Genomic DNA, 19,881 nt, shown 5'->3' on the forward strand with positions numbered 1-19,881 from the left:
GATTTTTTGGGTGATTTTAAATATTACTCCAAGCTTCTCTATCTGCAATTATTTTCATCAAGTTGTCATTGAATTATTATGGAGGGTTAGAATTAATTCATTTTCTTGGTTGCCATAATATATTTGAGGATTTCTTTTCCCTTTCTGTCTCTCCTTCTTTTGTTATTATTATTCTCTCAGATCCTAGTGTACAGTGAAAGTGCCCCAAACAAACCCCACCAAGGAGGGAATTTGGAAGGCCCTCCCCTTACCCTCTTTTCTCTTTTCTCTTAACTTTCTTTATTCCAAACCCAAATCTAAAGCCATAAGCGAATTGTCCACTTTGTCCCCATGAGTTGACAAAATTAGCAAGCCCTTTGCCCTCTACTTTTATATCATAAGATGGTTAAAAGTGTCCTTGGCAAGGGATTCTCCTCCTTTTGAAGCCATGCGTGGCCTAATATAACATGGCAGCAACCATGCAAACCAACCCTTAAGCCTTAGGCGTGTTGGGCATAGGACCCATCAAAGTTCATCTAATTTTTTTTTTTTGCTCTTATAAATCCTTTTGGAATCCTATGTGGTTTCTTTTGATCTAAATCTTTTGAATATGCAGGGCTTTTTAGTGAGATTCATCTTCTTTTCTTTTGGGATAAGATGATATTTATGCTTCACTGATCATCACCTTTAAGGCAAACACTGCAATGCACAATGGCTCATGAAATTAACAAAAGCACCCGAGTTCGAATTCCCCCTTCCCCAAAATTTGGGTAGAGCACTCTAACTGTAACATCATAGTCCATAATTAGAACTGAACTGAACAAGGCAATATTCTCTGTAAAATCACTGCCCAAAACATTTTCCACCCACCATTTTGGCTTTTCACCAAGTTAACCAAAAATTTATTGTGAAATTATAAGGGGGCAAACGGAAACTGGATCATTTTGCTTTATTAATTGAAACTTGACAAACAGAGCAATCCCTTGCCTTTGAATGTGTTTTGGTTTTTTGGGGCTCTTGCTTGTTGTTTAGTGTTTGGTTGAGTATGATTTGTTACCTTTTTTTTCCTTGTTCAACACATTAATTTGGTTTTTAGCTGAAAAAGAGAAGATTAAAGGACATTTGACAAACAGGGGAGATCCTTTTAAGGACAAACAGAGGTCAAAATTTGTCCTCCAGAACCATATATTTGGATCCAGCTAGGCTCCTGGAACTGGAAGTTGGTGGCATTTACAAATTGACCAAAATGTTCAATGGGACTGGCTTATTATAGTCTTAGTTTGATGATATTGTTAAGGCAATGGACAATATTCACAAGCGCACGAATCAACAATAGTATATATATGCAAGTAGGAAGTCGAACCCACAAGGATTTATAAAACAACTTAATCAATTAAATTGCACTAAACTTAATTAAGCAAACGATTGATTGATCGATAGGAAAGTATATACATTATCATGACTATAATGGTTTCATTAGATCAAGAAACTATGGGCAACCCCTCAATTAAAAATGGGATTTTGCTAATTAAACATAAGCATCTACAAAGATGGCGTAAAACAACTAACTATTGTTTAATAGTAAACAAAGTAGGACCACAAGATTTGGCCAAGCTGAGAAACCCAAGTAGCATGGAGATGTGAAAGTTTTACCCTTTCAAGTAATTGAAGCACACATGAAGTTAATGACAGCCATCTCATATTGTTTGTTTGTTCTTTGCTGATTCTAATTTGAAGCTACCTTATTATAACTCTCTTCTCTTCTTATGCTCTGTTCTGCATGCTGAGAGAGAGAGAGAGAGAGAGAGGCACATTTCATATTTTTTTCATGAACCAGAAAGAAAATACAAATGCGGGCCATGCCTTATTCACGGGTTCTTTCTATTGCCAGATTCTCACATGCAAGTTTTGGCTTTGGAGGCAAATGAAAAGGCGAAAAAATACAGAGGAGGACCTTCCATGACACTTCACTTTCTCTGCTCACCTCTCCAAGCTTAATTAGTAGATAAACTTGTTTAGGCGCCTAAACTACTCATTTATGACATGGCTTAAAATATCTTAATTAATATATTAATGTGCCGAGTGCACTCATTTTTTGTTGAGAAGAAACCCTCTTGCATTGCATCCTTTACACACTCAATAATCTTGTCCAGATTTACAAGTATCTCATATTTTGACTTTCTGACATGTTCCTATTGCTAATGCCTTGCCCTGCCTGCTCTGCCTAAAATTCCACCGACATAGAGCATGAAAGCTGGAAAGTGCTGGCTTCCAAACCTATGAAAAATACAAAGATTTATTTATATATTTGATTTTTTTTTTTAATACAAGCGATACTGGAGAGAGAAGAATCGAACTTAGGACCTTGGGTGCAGAGGTTAATGCTCTTATATATTTGATTTTTAAGAGAGGGCTCCTAAGCCTTCATACCCCGAGTCATTCTTTAGTGAGGGCCTTATATATGACCCTTAGGTAAGGTCATAATTCTTAACCGTTGAATCAGACGAACCAATTTGATCTAATGACTAACCAATTTGATCCAAATATTACGAAATAGGGTCTCACTTAAGGACCATATATAAGGCCCTCACTATAGAATTCTTGATCCCATGAAAGTTGAGTATTTCCTGGCCTCTCAAACTATGGGCTGGAAAAACCATCATCGGAGGCTGCAATGATCCACGGGAAGTTAGCGGGCACAACTACAGACCCAATTTGAGCAAGCATGGGCTGAAGTGATGGACATTTTTGTGAGTATTACACGTTGGCCCATTTATCAACCAGGGAGAAATATTTCCAAGAAGAGAAGAAATAGAGCTCATGGGGGTTGTTTTATTGTGGGGTTTGAGGGTTCCTTCTGGTGCAGGAACTGATGTGGGTTTTGGGAGATTGATGAAATGGGAAACTGGGTTTGGTCGAGGAGGCTGGGAAGATTATGATTTCAAAATTGGACCAACCGATATCCAAATATGAGAAAAACTTTTATAAAATGGGGATGTCACCGGACAATATCCTGAGCCAATCACACATTATCATGGGGAATGTTAAAACACATGGCAGCCTAATAAGTGCACAACACTAGACTAAGCAAAAATTAAAGGGTTGTGATTTCTTGAATTGGTTAGCCTAAGATTTTTAAGGGTGGAACAGTCCATCTTCTATTGAAACTTTCTATCATCCGCTAGGCACATAACTTTCTATAATCCACCTGACTACAAATCTCAGCCTAATTACAGAATCTTGCAGACCGAAGTTTCAATGATTACTCACATAAATTAAACACATTCTAACCCTACTTGTAGAGTTAGAATCATATTATGCTCTTCAAGTTCAACCCAGTCAATCTACTTTGATACTCGGATCCTGTCTTTCTTCATCTGTACTGTAAGTAAGACATCAATTGGGTAAGGAACACATTTTTTATGGTGATGTTTTAAAGAGTGATACTGTACCAGTTTGAGAGTCCACGGCTGATGAAGTGACCGATGAGAACCGTATTTGCCCGACATGAACAAATCTACATGGTACAAATGTAACATTATGAAGTTCATATTACCCAACTACCTCTGTTTATATCTTTGCTCAAACAACATAGGACAGTACTCAGTAACAGAAAGTATCATACAGACAAAGTTATCAGCCAATAGTCACTTGGATCCAAAAACAACATTTTGTTTATGGTTCTTGGAGCTTGCAGCTACTCCTTTTCAAGTTCAACAGCTTCTCAACAAATCTACATTCATTTAAGAGGCCAAAATAGATTACAACAGGCAGAGAGAGAGAGAGAGAGAGAGAGAGAGAGAGAGAGAGAGAGAGAGAGAGAGAGAGAGAGAGAGAGAGAGAGAGAAACATAATTAATTTCATGTATGATACATGGAACAGTTTTTCAGATATGAAAATTAAACAAGAACCTTGAGATAAATCATCATAAAAACTAGCACAGATTCTGTCCAAGCAATGCCTGCAACCTAACCAAGATAAAGAAACAAGAGAGGGCATTATTAGATGAGAAAAGGAGGCAATTAATAAAGAAGCGCAGGGTTAGAAACACCAGAAACAAAGATGGTTTCAACGGATATCAGCTTGCTAATCCCCCTATCCTGTCAATACCAAGAAATCCAGAATGAAAGTTATGGCCTAATGGCACTTGACGAGACTGTAGAGATGCAAAATGAGAGACTATGGAAACAACTGTTGGAGGCCTTAGCCTCCTACCCAAAAAGAAATGGTCAATGAGGCAGTGAACTGAAGAGGAGAGAGATAGAAATGCTGAAGAAGTGCAGCTAGCTAGCTCTACTTTGGGCATGAACCTAAGTAACCTAAGCGATCGGCCAAGATAATCACATCTTCATCTTCCCCTTCTATTGCACTTGGAATGCTGAAGTCTCCCTCAAATCTCTCACTAAATAGTTCTTCCCAAAATCCCTCATCGAGCTCTTTCCCACTCTGTAGTGGCTCTAACTCTTCGTCCTGTTCCTTTCTCGCCTTTCCAAATCCTTGGATTTCCAATGCAAGTGCTTCTAGCTCTGACATTTCATAATCACAATCTCCAAATTCAAGAGGCTCACATTTAATGAGGTTTGTTCCTTTGCCCTTTAGGGTCGATTTGCCACCACCAACACCACTAGGTCCTTGATCAATTGGCCTCCTCCTTTTCTTAGTCATGGCTTCCTCAAGCTCCTTCCTTTTATCCTTCTGTTGGACTAGCTGCTGCATAAAAGCTGGGTTTTGCATTGCCCTTGCCAAGAAAGCCATCATTTGTTGCTGCTTCATTTCGGTCCCTTGTAGTCTTTGTTCCATTGCTTGAAGGTAGGCTCTAGTATTCTGCTGCTGCTGTCTAAGCTTCACCAACTCCATCATTAGGACCTGCTTGTCACGCCGCAAACGATCAATTTCTCCATCTAGCCCAAACTGGCCTACTTCCACACAAGGGCCTAGAGCTTGTTGTGCAGGAAGAGGCTGAGAAGGTGTCTTCCTTCTTTTAATGTTCTTAAGGAGATGCTTCTGACCCCTTACGAACCCCTCATTGGCAAACTCCCATCTGTCAGGATCAACCTTTCTAAAGCCCTGCAGAAGTTCAATTACATTTAGGACTAAATTCCCAAGAACCAATGACTTTACAAACCTAATTGCCCAATCAGATTCAGAAATCTATTAAAGCTTCTCCATTAACGCTTTCACCCAATACCCATCAAGTAATTGATAGACACAAAAAAAATATATATCTATCATTATTGGTGGAATAAAATTAAGGGAATCAATTAAAGCCCTGCAGAAGTTCAATTACATTTAGGACTAAATTCCCAAGAACCAATGACTTTACAAACCTAATTGCCCAATCAGATTCAGAAATCTATTAAAGCTTCTCCATTAACGCTTTCACCCAATACCCATCAAGTAATTGATAGACACAAAAAATATATATATCTATCATTATTGGTGGAATGAAATTAAAGGAATCAATTAGCCTGCACCTGACAAAGGAGCTCAGATAGTGCTGAATATTATATTACTAACTTTTGAGATTTGACACCAGTAGAAATTGAGCAAGGTGAGCCATTGGGAGGAGATATTAAAGAAACAACGGTATAGTGCTTATCTTGGGCTGTGCGTGTTTGAGCATGCCCCTAGTTGGTTAAGTGCTTATCTTGTTGATGATTTGCTTGGAATTGTTCATTCTAGATTGGTCTGTTTAGACCAGTGTGTAGTCTGTTGCTTGGGGCTTTGCCCCCTTACTTAATCAAAAAAGAAAAAGAAAAAAGAAACAACGGTATTAAAGAAAGAAAGCACTGTGGAAAGTAACATAAATTAAAAAAATGGGGGGGTGGAGGGGAAAACACAGCAGATGATAAACACAGAATAATTTATTTCCATGAGCAAACAGTACAATCATCTGAAATTCCAGAACCTACAAGAACATCCATACATAAACAAAAGATATGTAAACTTTTATTTTCACCCAAAAAAAAAGAAAGAAAAAAACATTCATAATTTACAGAAAACCACCAGTACAGTGAAACTTCAGCAACCCAAATGAATTCTAAGCAGATTCAAGAGAAAGAATTCAACATGATGAAAGAACATTTAGTTCAATGGGAAGATTTTTTTTTAAATTTCTATTTGTTTGATAAATCAGCTGAAAATAAGTAGGTAAAAAAATTGAAAGGGACTCAGACAAACAACATACCAGGGATCAATGAAGGATCATCCACATGAACTGGATTATTTCCATATACATTTAAACTGAAGATCTAAAACTTGATGAGAGGATTGAAGGTTTCACTAACCAATTAAAGATTTCAGCTTGGGGGTGAAAACACTTACGTAAGTGTTGAGCTGCCTGACAAAGCTTGAGAAATTATTGTGCTTGAAGTATCTAGGAAGGAGATTCATAACAAAGGTATGAGGATCCCAAACAACAAAGCTTCCACCTCCTCTGCTCCAAGAAACTATCCGATTGGTACTCGGGTCATCCACCATGTCAAAGGTCTTGGTCAGAAATGGAGGAGGGCCTGTGTCATTCAGACCCTCCATTGGCTGTGGCGGTATCATCACCACCGGGTCACCAGGACCCGATTGTGATGAACTTGAACCCGGGAACTCTTCCTTCACTGGGTACAGATAGTTCATGGCAATAATTGCAGAAAGATGAACAAAATCCAGATGGGTTTTGGTTCTCTTACCAATTTTACTACTTTGCTTCCAAATCAAATTCTGGGTCAGATTGTTCAACACAAAAAACAGAAAAAAAACTGATATGGGTTGTTGTTGAAATGCAAGAAAGAAGACGAAGTTGTCAAAAAGCTGCTAAGTACGAACTCAAAGGCCCAAACTTTTGAGATTTACTGATCAAGGAAAGGGAAATTTGAGCTGAATCTTACTAAGAACGAGCTCTTCAATGGGAAGAGAGAGAGGGAAACTGCAAGATAAAGCCTTTGGATTTGGGCGCTTTCTTCTTCGGGAAAGTCGTTTAAGCCGTTATATAGTTGGCAGTTTTTTGTCACACGCACATAGAAGAAGAAGCTGCTTCAATAAGAGCACAAGGGTTTAAATAGAGTTCAGTAGTCTTAATCATTTTTCTAAAATATTTTGGGAAAGTTCTAGATCTCTTGGGGGTTAAGTTCAATTTCAATTTTTCTATTGAGCCACTAACTCTCTCTCTCTCTCTCTCTCTCTCTCTCCCATTTGGGCAAGCATTTGAGAATAGAGAATGTGGTCCTTAGGAAAGTTCTGGAAGTTCCATGGTATGGTGGAGGCATGGGGGGGCCTTACAAGATTGGTTTTGTGAATTTCTAAAATCTGATTGGACGATGTATGGACCCCACTTATAAGTTATAATTGGGTGACATCACATGAAAAACCACTATTTGGTAGAGCTAAATATTTAAAAAATAAAAAATAAAAAATTTATGCATAGGGATTTTAGAGTTGAAAAACGCGTTTGGTAGGGACGAGGAAATATTAAATCATATCTGGTACAATAAGTGAGGTGTCAATGTGTCATTGCGTTGAGAATGTTTTGCTTTCTTATCTGCTTAGGTTATGATGGCATTTTCTTTGTCTTGTTTTCCTCTTTCTAAAAAGATTAAATCAACTTTGCCTTGGGTCTTCAATGTAAGTTTTAAACGAGTAAAACTATATGGTAGTTTTATTTTAAACAAAGCGATATTATAAATTACTCTCGTGTATAGAGACAGGGATCAAATTCTAGTGCACAAGCAGAACATACTATCTTAATCAACTGACTTAAAAACAAGATAAAAACAAGAGCCCTATGGTTGTCCAACAAAAAAATCAAGACTCTACCCTATGAGTCTCCGAAGGGTCACATTGGTAAAGATCCCACCTTTCCCATATTAGGTTTTGGTTCAAAGTTGCAAGCAATTTTTTATTCTAGTGGCCATTAAAGTAATCATTTAAATCCAAAGGGAATCCTTCTTAATCAAACACAGCAAGACCAAATCAGCAGGTTGAGTCTATACCCTCTTGGGTCTCTGCACAAAAATCACCACAAGGGCATACGTGGGCCAATCACCACCGGACACGTACGTCCAACAGGGCTGTTATTATATGCTTATCTTCGTTTATTACGTTAATCTAACGTATTTTAATCTAGAAATAAAGAAAATGGGCATACGTGGTGTCCTCAGATGTGGACACGCTACCTTATCGGTACAGGTGTAAGAAAGTGGATTGGTCAGCACAGAGCCATCGGTGCTCCGTACCCACAATATAATATTTACAATCACAAGTCACGCACTGCGCCTATTCGGACAAGTTGCAATTTTTTAATCAAATAAAAGTTGAGCATCACTTGTATTATATGTTATTTTTTTGTAAGATTCTCACTCTCTCCTGTACAAATTATAGGACCACAACTGTAGAACAAAATATCTAAACTTCATTATTCTGGAAGCTACTAGAAATTTTTTAAATAAAATATTTGTTTATCTATGATAATTAGGGTAATCTAACAAGGATTGGGTTTGAAGATTAAACCTTAAACCAAAATTACGGGTTGAGTTTAGGGTTGAATCTAAAAGCAAGGATTAGGCCTGCCTAATGTGTTGGGCTTTGTATTTTTGGTTGGATCATAATGCACGTGTAAGATCATGACTTGTGGTTTCATCATTTGGGGTTGAGAGTTCTGGGCACGTGTCAAGAACCCAGGATTTCATCGAAATGTAAAGACACAGGTGTCCTTGATATGCTTGCCTTTTGAAGAATTTAGGATTTGACCAGTCCGGTTTTGTGATTGCATTTGACCTACCTTGGTGGACAAGTACCAAGGATTTGGTCCTAATATTGTTGTACCATCCAAATGTGAGTACCTCTCAGGATATTGCCATTTGGAAGTCATGAGTTGACCAGCCTACCCTTTTAACTCTTAATTTTGTTTTGGGTCAGAGAAAGATTTAGCTATTCTTGTTGTACATAATTTCTCTTTACATCGCTTTTATCGCATGACAGCTTTTATCACGTGACAATCAAGTAATGAGAGAAACTTTTAGAAAAACTGTATATAATTTATTCCGATAAGTTTTTCTCCTTTAGTCTTTTGTCCCCACCAGTATGAAGTTACAGTTAGTTAATTTCATTCACATCAACTTCACAATCAAGATGTGACACAACATGAATGAAGCACTCAACTAGGCAAGCTGGGGTGTTACAAGAAGGGATGAAATCTAAGGGTTATCACGGAGGTGGTGTTGGGTTTGGTGGTTGATTCATAGCCTTAAACTTGGACCCTAAACTTAGGGTTTGTGATTGAATTCCAAGGGTCTGGGTACCCAAGCATGATGTATGGCTAATAATTACTATTTTGTCGGTAAATTTCATGTTTTGTTCCAATACCAAAGTTCACTAGTCATAATTGATTGTCGATTCTTATTTTGAATCAAGCTTAATGGAATATAATTCCCTTCTTGTTTATACTCAGTTTTGTTTCACCAATCAAACACCACTCGAGGGATATTAGAGGAGGAAAAAAACGAGAAGGTGAAAAGTATTTTCTTTGTTTTTCAATTATTTTGAAGGACAAATTAGAGTTCATTTTATCAATATAGGCTATAAAAGGACATTTTTAAACTTTTTTTTTTTTTCATAAACCTTTACATGGTATTGCAATGGCCAAAGGCAAGGATATTGGGCTTTAGTTTTTTATTTTTATTTTTATGATAAGCGATAAAATATTATTTATATGAAAAAGTTAATACAAGAAGTCTAAACTCGTGTCAAGAGCAAAGGAAATTCTTTGATCACAAATTAAAATCTTCATATAGTACATCAGAAATAAAATCAGGAAGTTCCTTCAAGGTAAAGTGTGTTATACGATGAGCCACACCATTAACAGTACGCCATTAACAGTACGAAAAATATAGATAAAACCTTCCCCAGTGACCCATGTCAACAAACTCTTGTTATCCTCCAACACATATCCAATGACAGACCTACCTATGAAGTTACTTCAAAGTGTTGTAACGATCTGGACATCACCACTTTCACAGACAAAATTTTGAAACCCCCTTTCCATCGCCAATATTGGGCGTTAGTTTATTTTGTGTGGAGAGAAGGGTCTCCTTTTTTTTAATCAATAAAAAAAAAAAAAATTGAAGCGGAAAAAGCCGCCAAATAAAGCGTATAAATAAGCAACGGGGTTGCGGGTTTCCAATTTCCGCTCACTGTGAAATCGTTATGTTAGAAATTGAATTTTACAACGGATAGTAACAAACTGGCAGTAGATGGAGGCTTACAGAGGTCTCCTGTTCCCATTAGGGTTTCTGATAATACTAGCCGTTGCGACTCTCTCTCACGGAGAATCGTCGACGTGCTTGACGGTCTACAAAGAAGGCGGTGCTCCGGCGGTCTTCCAATCCCCAAAATGCCCTCGCTGGACGCACTCCGATTATGCTTCCTACTCTCGAAGCACCTCGCGCTGTCAAACCGCCATGCTTAAAGGTCGCCGGAAGTCCCTCGAGGATCGCACCCTCTGCGTCCTCGACCTTCGCATCCCCTTCCCTGGTGCCCTAATTTCTCTCTCTCTCTCTCTCTCATCTGAACTGTTAATTTTGAATTGGTGTTAGGGCATTGTTGTAATTGGATTGGACTCTGCGTTTTATATTGGTATTATTGACCGTTCATACTATGAATGTGATATTGGAGCAGGTAAAGCAGGGGTTAAGGAGGTTACAGTTGGAATTGTTGCTGTTTTCGATGGTCATAATGGGGCTGAAGCTAGTGAGATGGCTTCGAAGCTTTTATTAGAGTATTTCGTTTTGCATACCTACTTTCTCATCGATGCAGCATACTCTGCTATCTTGAAGAAAGGCTCGGGAAGTTTGCAAACTAGTGCAGAACATCATTCTATTTTTCAACGGTATAATTGGGATGGCCTACTCAATTGGCATGAATTGGATCTTGGAAGGTACATTTCTTTATAATTATCTCCTTTCTATGTAAACCAGAAATGCTTTCCGTCGTTTTACATGAATAATTTACAAAAACCAGTCAAACAATATGAACTTGAAACTTAACATTGTTCAACTTTTAGTTGTCTAGAATTTTGAGTTGTAGGTTTTACTGGTTTGGTTATTTCAGAATGTAAAATTGGTACACGGAAAAACTAATCTCATTTGTTCCTGTATAGTTTTGTTTTCTAGGGGCCTTTTTGGATACCCAATTTGGCACTTATCTCTAGTTTGTTATGATTTCTCAGGTTTAAGCATTCATTCCAAGCAAATTTTGACGATTCTTTTCACTTTGAAATTTTGAAAGAAGCATTGTTGAGGGCAATACATGATATAGATGCAAAATTTTCGATGGTATGTTCTATTTGATGTTTCTCTGCTTGGTTCAAATTGTATTGCATATTGTTCTATATTTTAGCCTTCTATTGATGTTCCTCATATTAACTTATGAAGGAAGCATCTAGAAAAAATCTGGTTTCTGGATCCACAGCTACGATTATACTACTTGCTGACGGTCAAATCTTAGTTGCAAATATTGGAGACTCAAAGGCTTTATTGTGCTCAGAAAAATTTCAATCTCCTGCAGAGGCTAAAGGTCAGAAGGATTTTCCTAAATGAAGCTGTTTACTGTTTAACGCACTTAATTTTTAAAGAAAAAATTTGCATGACCAGAGCTTTAAGTCAGATTCTTGTATGTTTGAATGGGAGTATAATTTACCATTGCTCTGTTTGGTTAACATTTCAAAAGATAAGAAAATGGTGGAGGTTATTTATTTATTTATTTTGTGTTTATGCATTGCAGCCACTTATTTAAGATTATACAGGCAGGAAAGGCGTAATGGTGCTATTTCACGCCTAAGAAACTATAAAAACTTGGACTTGGCTTCCTCCACTGGAGTGGTGCATTTTTCTGTTAAGGAATTGACAAGAGATCATCATCCTGACAGAGACGATGAAAAATTACGGGTGGAAACTGCCGGTGGCTATGTTCTTGAATGGGGTGGTGTGCCTCGAGTGAATGGTGAGCTGGCTATTTCCCGAGCTATTGGTGATGTCTCCTTTAAAAGGTGAGGTTCAGAAACAGTAGCAAAATTTGCAAATTTTGTACTATTTTTTCTTTTGATCCTATTGTATTTTAGAAGGAGCTTCTGATTATGTGTAGTAATTTACATTCCTTGTTTTCCCTTCTCATGGAAACCTTAATTACGTTTTCTCTCGATTTAACTTTTAAACTGGACTGTCATCAGTTATGGGGTCATATCTGCACCAGAGTTGACTGATTGGCAACCCCTGACTGTAAATGATACTTATCTGGTGGCTGCATCTGATGGAGTTTTTGAGAAGCTGAACGTGCAGGATGTTTGTGATTTGTTGTGGGAAGTACGGAGTTATGATTCTGGGAGATCCGAGCTCTCTTCCTCATGTTCATACTCATTAGCTGATTGCATAGTGAATACTGCATTTGAAAAGGGCAGTATGGATAATGTGGCAGCTGTTGTTGTTCCGTTGGTATCTACTGGGTTTTCGGAAAGTTTGTTGAAGGAAAGGTCAGTTGGAGAGGGAGACATAAACTACAAAGCATCAGGACTTCAGTCCACCCATGAAGGATCAGGTGGGTCTCTTTTGCTTTTAATCCTTCTTCTGGATCTCAATTGCATTGAGGATTTGGAATCTCACTTTGTAGGGGCACAAGTCAAATTTTGTTGTCACTTGCCATTTAGCTTGAATTTTATTTGTCTTACCCAATTATATCATTATAAGGTGTTGCATGGTTGCAACCTTGGCACCTCACATAGAAAGAAACTGAAGAAGTAAATGACAAATAGAAGTGTAGAGCATACAATTCAAAGTCTATTTTGAACGTTATCAAATGGAATTCATTATTTTTTCTTTTAATTTTTGTTCGGTCATTTATACACTTTTGATGATTGTTCATTTCCGAATTTATTCATGGTTACTTTTGTTGCCTTGATCAGCTAATGACTTCTCTTATGCCATAAAACAATTGGAGTATGCTCATCCAGTGGTTTCCAAGTTTGACAGGTTATTGGTAAGCCTCTTTTTCCAACTGGAGGGGTTGTTGAAATTTATTTTCTCATTTGTAATTCTTAACTTTTCAGTATGGAGTGAGTGAGATTATAGTGATACGGTCAATGTTTATGTTGTTCAAGAATTCTTTGTACCTTTTTCTTTTCTTGAATAAGAAAGCTGTCAGGATCCTTTTGCCCCACAATTGATTCTTATTACTTATTCGTGTCAGTTGGATGTTGTTTCTTCAGTTATAAATGGAATAAGTACCTATGGTCCTATGGCCTTTAAAAAATTTATTTGGACAAATATTATTTTATCTCAATCTTTGTTATTACGTGCATACATTAAAAAAATTTAATGCAAAAGGTTTCTGTGATTGATTGAGTGTAACCATTCAACTATTATGATTCTTTTAGCACTAAATTACCTATAATTTGTTTGTAGACTCTCTTCTTTATTGTTTGAAGCCATCAGGAAACTTGAATGTCCAACTTTCAAGGTCATTGAAACAAGTTATTTTATTTTTTTAAGTATTTTCCTTGTATTGGATGGGCAATCCTTATATTATTTGATGACTTGTGCCATACAGGGAAGATTGAATGGAAGGTGTTGACTTTGTTGACTGCTTGTCTTACTCTTTTTTTTTTTTTTTGATGGACCTGCTTGTCTTACTCTAGGTACAAGGAAAACACGGTTATATTGGCTGTTTTATTCTGTCTGAGAACCTTGATGAACATGCAGAGTACATGTTGCAAGCAAAGGATGAGCATGAAGGTTATGTGTATGACCTGCATCAGGCTCTTCCTGAGGCCGTTAGCCAACAGTTTGGTAAGTGTGAAAGCCACAACTTCAGCTCCGCATTGGTGATGAAATTTTACTGATACTTAGCAACTTGCAATCTTGTTGTTGCTTCCACATGGATGGGCAAGCCTGTGAAGTTGCTCTTAGAACCTGTTTTCCGAATGTGTGTCTGAAGTTTAATTCGAATCTCTCCTCTTACTTAAATAGGAAATTATACTCAGAAACACATTCGTGATGTACTCTAATAAGAATGCCTTATGAACTTTTATACAAATTGTTTTGTAGTTGTATTTTGTATCTGTTATACAGCGCCTATTTAAACTTTTTTTTTTAAATTTAAATGTTAGGGGGACCTCTAAATTTGTACCATGACCAGAATTTTTGCTTGCACCTTGGAATTACTGTTGATGCTAAAGATCAATGCTTAAATCCTGAAGGCTTTGCCAGTTTCCTTGCTTTGCTTGAATCAATTCCTTTCCATGATGCTGGCTCAAATAATGGATCATTTGAATATTCAATGCCAGACAGGAGGTAAAGATCTTTTCTCTCCTTGATTGTCTTGGTGACCTTTGTCATATAGTTCAGACTACTAAAATGATCTTAAGAAACATTGTCCTTCCTGGCTGTCAGGTATGTACTAAAAAAGAGGTTTGGTCGTGGATCGTATGGTGAAGTATGGCTGGCTTTTAATTGGAACTATCATCAAGGCAGCAATATGTCAAATTCAAGTGGGAAAAGTAAGAATATCTCATTTAGCTCTTTCCTTTTTTTGACTTTCACATCAAAGATAATAGCTGATTTCCTCACAATTGTCATGCAGGCCTTCCTGATGAGAACTTGCTCATTTTAAAACGCATAATGGTATTTACTTTGATCAATTAAATCATGTGACTAGTAATTTCTCTGTAAACAGAATAAATAGGCGGGGTTCAAAACCTTGAAATCATTTTGTCTTCTTGGTTTATGGTTTTATATATATGTTTTTGCAGATGATTCTTATTTTAAGAATGGGTGCGTGATAATTGCAACAGGTGGAGAAAGGGGCTGCTGTTTACTTAAGTGGTTTACGGGAAAAGTATTTTGGGGAAATTTTTCTGAATGCCTCTAATCGTCTTGGAGGTTCTCTATCAGCTGGAATGTCAACCTCCATCTTGAATGAATCACAGTTTGATTTCTATGGCTTGTTAGAAACAACTGACCCAACGGCCTATGAAACAGGAAATAGTTGGACTTCTGAAAACTTGTTTGAAGAAAAATTTCATGGAGGTTTCTATGAAGAAGGGTTGGACCATATTGCTAGATACGTGGAGTCTTTTGAATCTCAAGCAAATGAAATATGGCTTGTATTTCGTTATGAGGGCGTGTCTTTATCAAAGCTTATGTATACTGTGGAAGAAGAGACTAATGCAGATGAAGAAAAAGCTGAAAAAGCGAATCATGTCCAGATGCTGCGTCCATCAAAATGGTGGCATTGGTTGAAGACAACAAAAGCAGGACAGGAGCAAATGCGCAGTCTTATATGGCAGTTGGTATGTCACGTCTTTAATTTTCATGGAACTGCTTTGATACTCAGTAATTACTGATTTACATATTGCTATCATATATCATTGGGAGGTTTACTATAAAAAGAATCAATGAATAGTTAATCTTAATCAGAAGATTGCCTTTTCATTCAAAGATTCTGGCGTGTCTGTTTTTAAAACTTTGTCAAGTTTGCTAGTGAGAATACAAGGACTCCCTAGGCAGTTTTTCTAGTCATAACCAAGATTGGTGAACTTTCTTTCTTATAATTGGTATTAAAATTGAATTTGTTTCAAAAAACATGGTGGCATAGTTTTCATAAGTTTCTTTCAGCCTTTTTATGTACCATAGTTGTTCATTTTCTTGCTCTTGTGTTTTTAGACCAATGCACTCATTTTGATACTTGATCTTCTTCAATTTTTCCAGTTGATGGCATTGAAGTCCTGTCATGACCGAAATATTACCCATAGAGATATCAAACCTGGTGAGTACATCGTTGTTTTCTAATATTACACCTTAGGTATATATTGTAAAAAATAATTTGTTCATACGTATCATAGTTTTGAAAATGAAACCAATTGGTTAGCAGTCATACTTGTTTCTTTCTGATTTTTGTTGTTGACCAATAAAAATAATATATTAAATATTTTTAGCATGTAGTCAAGCAAATTTAATTATCTAATAAGCTGTACCCTTAAATCTACAAAGATTTTGAATCTGAGTTCTTCTTTCAGGTCGTTCAGGATCCATTGGTGTTCTCTTTATGTCAATGAAATTTATTCAAATATTTGTATACATCGTCCAGCTTATAGAAGCTAGATCTTTTGCATCATGCTTATTTTAAATGCTTTAATATTTTGTAGAAAATATGGTGTTATGCTTTGAAGAGGAAGACACAGGGAGATGTCTGAAAGGAATTCCAAATGGCGAAAACTTCACCACCAAAATGTAGAGTTCACCTTACGATTCTAGTATATAACCTGATATATGATAGTAGTCATGCTTTTAATTAGATTGTATTATTAATCTGATGCCTTTTGGGTAAATCATTTAGGCGGATTATTGACTTCGGTAGTGCAATGGATGAGTTCACTCTAAAGCATTTATATGGGTCTACTGGACCATCCAGGTATATCTTTTACTGTGGGCATTTCCGGTTATCTATCTATTTATAAAAAATTGTGACAAGTTTATGATTGATTTTTGTGTTTCCCCAGAGTTGAACAGACTAATGAATATACTCCCCCTGAAGCCTTACTTCATTCTAATTGGTACCTGAGGCCCACCAACACAACATTAAAGTAAGTTAGTATATTAGATTAAGTTTAGCTCTTGATCCATTTCCGTGAAGAAAGATGATCTTATGTGCCGACTGTAAATGTGTATCTTACCACATGTCTGTTGGACTAAATTTTTCAGAATTACTTGATTTTTTTGACAGGTACGATATGTGGAGTGTTGGTGTTGTGATGCTAGAGTTGATCTTAGGATCACCAAATGTTTTCCAGATTAGTAGTCACACAAGTATTCTTTTAGACCGGCATATAAAGGGATGGAATGAAGGCTTAAAGGAGCTTGCATACAAGTGAGTTTAAGACACTAATATATTATGTGTATATTCAACTAATCAAGGGAAATAAACTTTTGGATTGGCTCTCTTTGATAGAGTTGTTTCTGTTACAACTGTCCACGACATGCTTTGGTTATGCTTTTATTTTGTTACACTGAAAACTTTGATGAGATGATACTCACTGATCTATGTACAGGGCTGTTTATTGTTTCATGTATTTGTTAATATTGAACTCGAGCTCCATTTCTTCTGCAGCATACTGTTGGATTATAAACAATGTAGTTCATATATATTAAAAAGGTTTGGATATACTGATTCAATTATCGAAAGTAACTTTCCGTTTTAATAGGGGAAAGCATGTATCATCTATCTGCAGGTTTTCTTAACCATGCACCATTATCTGTAGTAGGATGTTTGGTCTGTGGTGTACACATGTATACATGCATATAAATAGAGAGAGTAATTCTCTCGTACTAGACAGTTGTCACACCCATAATACAGTGAGTAAGTAGCTACCAGCTTTTTGTCATGCCCTAGCAGTTATTGGGGGGATTCATTGTAAAAGGATGATGTTATTTTAGATTTTTATGGAGTTCCTATTATGTTCATTATGATGTGGAAGCATGGTAGCAGGAATATGATATAATATGATGAAGTGATACTCAGTCCTAAACGTTGATCACTATGTTCTGCAAACACAATATGATCCCCTTCATGCTAGGAGTACTTGTCTTTAGAAAATGATGCATGCAAGTAGTAAGAGTTTTATGCATCCAATATTTTTCCATTTTCTAAGTTTATGTTTTAATTTTGTATTTACATATGCATTTTCTGGTTGACAGACTTAGATCATTCATGGAGTTGTGCATCTTAATCCCTGGGAGTTTCTTACGACATCACCGAACAACGAGCCAAGTAAGTTTACCATATGTCACTGCTAAATAGTTCTGTGAATGTGTCACTATGACATCAGACTCTCATTCTTAGTCAGTTTTATTTTTCCCCTCATCCTAGAGGACAGTGTGGTGATAAATGTAGTGTGGAAATGATTTTCATGGATAATATCAGGATGGTTTTTTTCTTCTCTTTTTCCTTTTAAACTCTTTATCTATTGCAAGTTAGCTTGTGCAGATATTCTGGTTCCAATGTTAAGCTAATGTGTTTTCACTTTTGAGACTAGGCTGGAGCATCACCGGCTTCTTGGAAATGCTCAGAAGAGTTTTTCTCCCATCAAATAAAGAGTAGAGATCCGCTTAAGTTAGGGTTAGTAACTGTTTGCATCAGTAGTGTCTTATTAAACATGATTTATGTTGTACTTATTGATGCTGCAATAACATGCCATATACTTCTTGGAAACTGCAGCTTTCCAAATGTTTGGGCTTTGCGGTTGGTACGCCAGCTATTACTCTGGGATCCTGTAAGTTCTAATTCTTAGTTTTTTTGTTCTCTCTTTGAACTAGTGAGAGGAGTTTCTAAGAATTGTTGGTTAGTGGCATCACATTAGGGAATCACAAGTTTCCGGGTTAGGAGAACTCATTAAGTTTTGTTTCTGCTACTATGCGGTTATCTGGCAAACTACGGAATCTCTTGTATAAATGTGACAGTTGAAACATTTGAACTACAGGAGGAGCGGTCGAGTGTTGATGATGCTTTGCGACATCCATATTTCCAGCCTCCTTCCAGGGAATGAGTTCATTGGAACGTTTTACCTACTGATTTTCCTCCTAGAGGTACTGACTGCTGACCAAACTTATAATGGCTTTACATACAGCTCATATTTTTCAATTAAAATGCAGAATGCAGGTTTATATTTCTTTCTTTTATTTACTTCAGACCTTAACTTCCTCGGCATTAACAAACTCAACTGAGATAGTACCACCATTTTGATGGATGCAAAATCTGCACATGCTTCAGCTAATCAACTCTTTCTTCATCGACATTAGTATCTTGTTCCGAAGTGTACGTAATGCTGTCACGATGAAATATACAAACTAGAAAATTTGAAAGATTGTACATATGTAGCAAAGGTTGTTCAAGTGAATCTGTGCCTCACTTGCAGCTGAAATTTTGTTACCAACGGTTGATCTTAAAGATCATTTAGATGTACAGGTTATGTTTCTATCATGATTTCATGACTGATTATGTGTATATATATACGTCAAATTACAACAAAGATCAAATATTCAAAGGAATTGTCATATTTGCCCGTGTCCATGGCTTCCATGTTGGTTTCTATTTGCGCCGTACAAGTTCTTCATTCTTAAAGAAAAAAGCTCAAATACATTGCGTTTCTGGTTGATGCAATAACTTGCTTGCCTGTAGCTTTTCTGGGCGTAGTGCATTTTCCACCCATTCATGGGAAGAGAAGGTCCTAAAAAATCAGCACAAATTTCTTCTCAAGATTATTACATTACACTTCTTTAAAGCATTGGAAATATCAGTTTTCGAAAAATCGGCCTGGGCGGGTCTGACCCAAAAAAAAAAGGCCATTTTGGAATCTTCAAGGTCAGGGATGAGATGACGATGGTGCTATGACTATGAGCGATAGAGAGAGAGAGAAGAGAGGACGCGGGTTTTGTCTGAGCGAGAGAGAGGGGCTGGAAAACTGCTCGTGTTAGACTTATATGTTGACAAAAAAAAAAACAAAATGAGAGATGGGCTTTCAATTGGGCCTGGACTTAAAACACCAATAAAACCAAATGTCCTATTTAGATATATTATGGTAATATTTTATATCAATTATGGTACTTTATAATTTATATATCCTTTTATTTTACATAATTTTGGTATAAATTTATAATTTATAATACTAAATAAATTTTTTTTTTTATAAAAAGAAATGCCTAAGCATTCATCTATGTCCGATTACTCCTCTAAGCTCTAGACCCCTATGTCCCGATTACTCTAAGCTCCAGACCCCTACCTGCCGACCGTCTACCACCTAGCAATTTTTCGAACATTGGGAAAAACATAACAAAAATTCAAGAAACAAATGATTTTCTTCTGTGGGAT

The 19,881-nt window shown here is 36.8% G+C and overlaps 2 protein-coding genes across 14 annotated transcripts; one reads left to right on the forward strand and one right to left on the reverse strand.

Moving 5' to 3' along the window:
- Positions 1-1,388: 1,388 nt before the first annotated feature.
- Positions 1,389-7,052, reverse strand: LOC110763486 (heat stress transcription factor A-7a-like). Of its 10 annotated transcripts, none has more exons than XR_015826381.1 (5): positions 6,304-7,052; positions 3,891-5,046; positions 3,609-3,712; positions 3,432-3,496; positions 1,389-3,356 (listed from the first exon to the last, which is right to left on the reverse strand). XR_015826381.1 is itself a non-coding variant. In XM_021966279.2 (2 exons), the coding sequence occupies exons 1-2, from the start codon at positions 6,607-6,609 to the stop codon at positions 4,273-4,275; spliced, it is 1,080 nt and encodes a 359-aa protein (XP_021821971.1). In that variant the 5' UTR covers positions 6,610-7,052; the 3' UTR covers positions 3,873-4,272. The 10 variants fall into 10 exon arrangements, 1 of the variants encoding a protein (XP_021821971.1); XR_015826379.1 differs by having other exon boundaries at positions 1,389-3,361; XR_015826380.1 differs by having other exon boundaries at positions 3,605-3,712.
- A 2,971-nt stretch (positions 7,053-10,023) lies between these two features.
- LOC110763493 (kinase superfamily protein) lies at positions 10,024-19,069 on the forward strand. Of its 4 annotated transcripts, none has more exons than XM_088246170.1 (21): positions 10,024-10,500; positions 10,645-10,903; positions 11,195-11,300; positions 11,400-11,541; positions 11,749-12,013; positions 12,194-12,558; positions 12,923-12,996; positions 13,719-13,805; positions 14,155-14,309; positions 14,409-14,515; positions 14,599-14,639; positions 14,810-15,307; positions 15,726-15,783; positions 16,163-16,247; positions 16,354-16,428; positions 16,517-16,600; positions 16,741-16,884; positions 17,712-17,784; positions 18,050-18,286; positions 18,494-18,599; positions 18,703-19,069. In XM_088246170.1, exons 1-20 carry the CDS (start codon positions 10,221-10,223, stop codon positions 18,557-18,559), a joined length of 3,201 nt encoding a protein of 1,066 aa, XP_088102296.1. In that variant the 5' UTR covers positions 10,024-10,220; the 3' UTR covers positions 18,560-18,599; positions 18,703-19,069. The 4 variants fall into 4 exon arrangements, with proteins under 4 accessions (XP_088102296.1, XP_088102294.1, XP_088102295.1 ...); XM_088246168.1 differs by having other exon boundaries at positions 10,025-10,500; positions 13,655-13,805; positions 14,126-14,309; positions 18,666-19,069; XM_088246169.1 differs by having other exon boundaries at positions 10,025-10,500; positions 13,655-13,805; positions 14,216-14,309.
- Positions 19,070-19,881: the final 812 nt, after the last annotated feature.

This window comes from Prunus avium, chromosome 8 (assembly GCF_965620075.1).
Source record: "Prunus avium chromosome 8, drPruAviu1.hap1.1, whole genome shotgun sequence".
In the NCBI taxonomy this organism is placed as follows: domain Eukaryota; kingdom Viridiplantae; phylum Streptophyta; class Magnoliopsida; order Rosales; family Rosaceae; genus Prunus; species Prunus avium.

What these genes read in the sequence shown, in the direction of transcription:
- LOC110763486 (XM_021966279.2), bottom strand. Translation starts at nt 6,609, where the DNA reads ATGAACTATCTGTACCCAGTGAAGGAAGAGTTCCCGGGTTCAAGTTCA. An exon ending in TCAGGCAGCTCAACACTTAC is followed by an intron (nt 5,047 to 6,303) that starts GTAAGTGTTTTC and finishes GAACTTCTGCAG; the next exon opens with GGCTTTAGAAAGGTTGATCC.
- LOC110763493 (XM_088246168.1), top strand. Translation starts at nt 10,221, where the DNA reads ATGGAGGCTTACAGAGGTCTCCTGTTCCCATTAGGGTTTCTGATAATA. An exon ending in CCCACCAACACAACATTAAA is followed by an intron (nt 16,601 to 16,740) that starts GTAAGTTAGTAT and finishes TTTTTTTGACAG; the next exon opens with GTACGATATGTGGAGTGTTG. An exon ending in TTAAAGGAGCTTGCATACAA is followed by an intron (nt 16,885 to 17,711) that starts GTGAGTTTAAGA and finishes TCTGGTTGACAG; the next exon opens with ACTTAGATCATTCATGGAGT.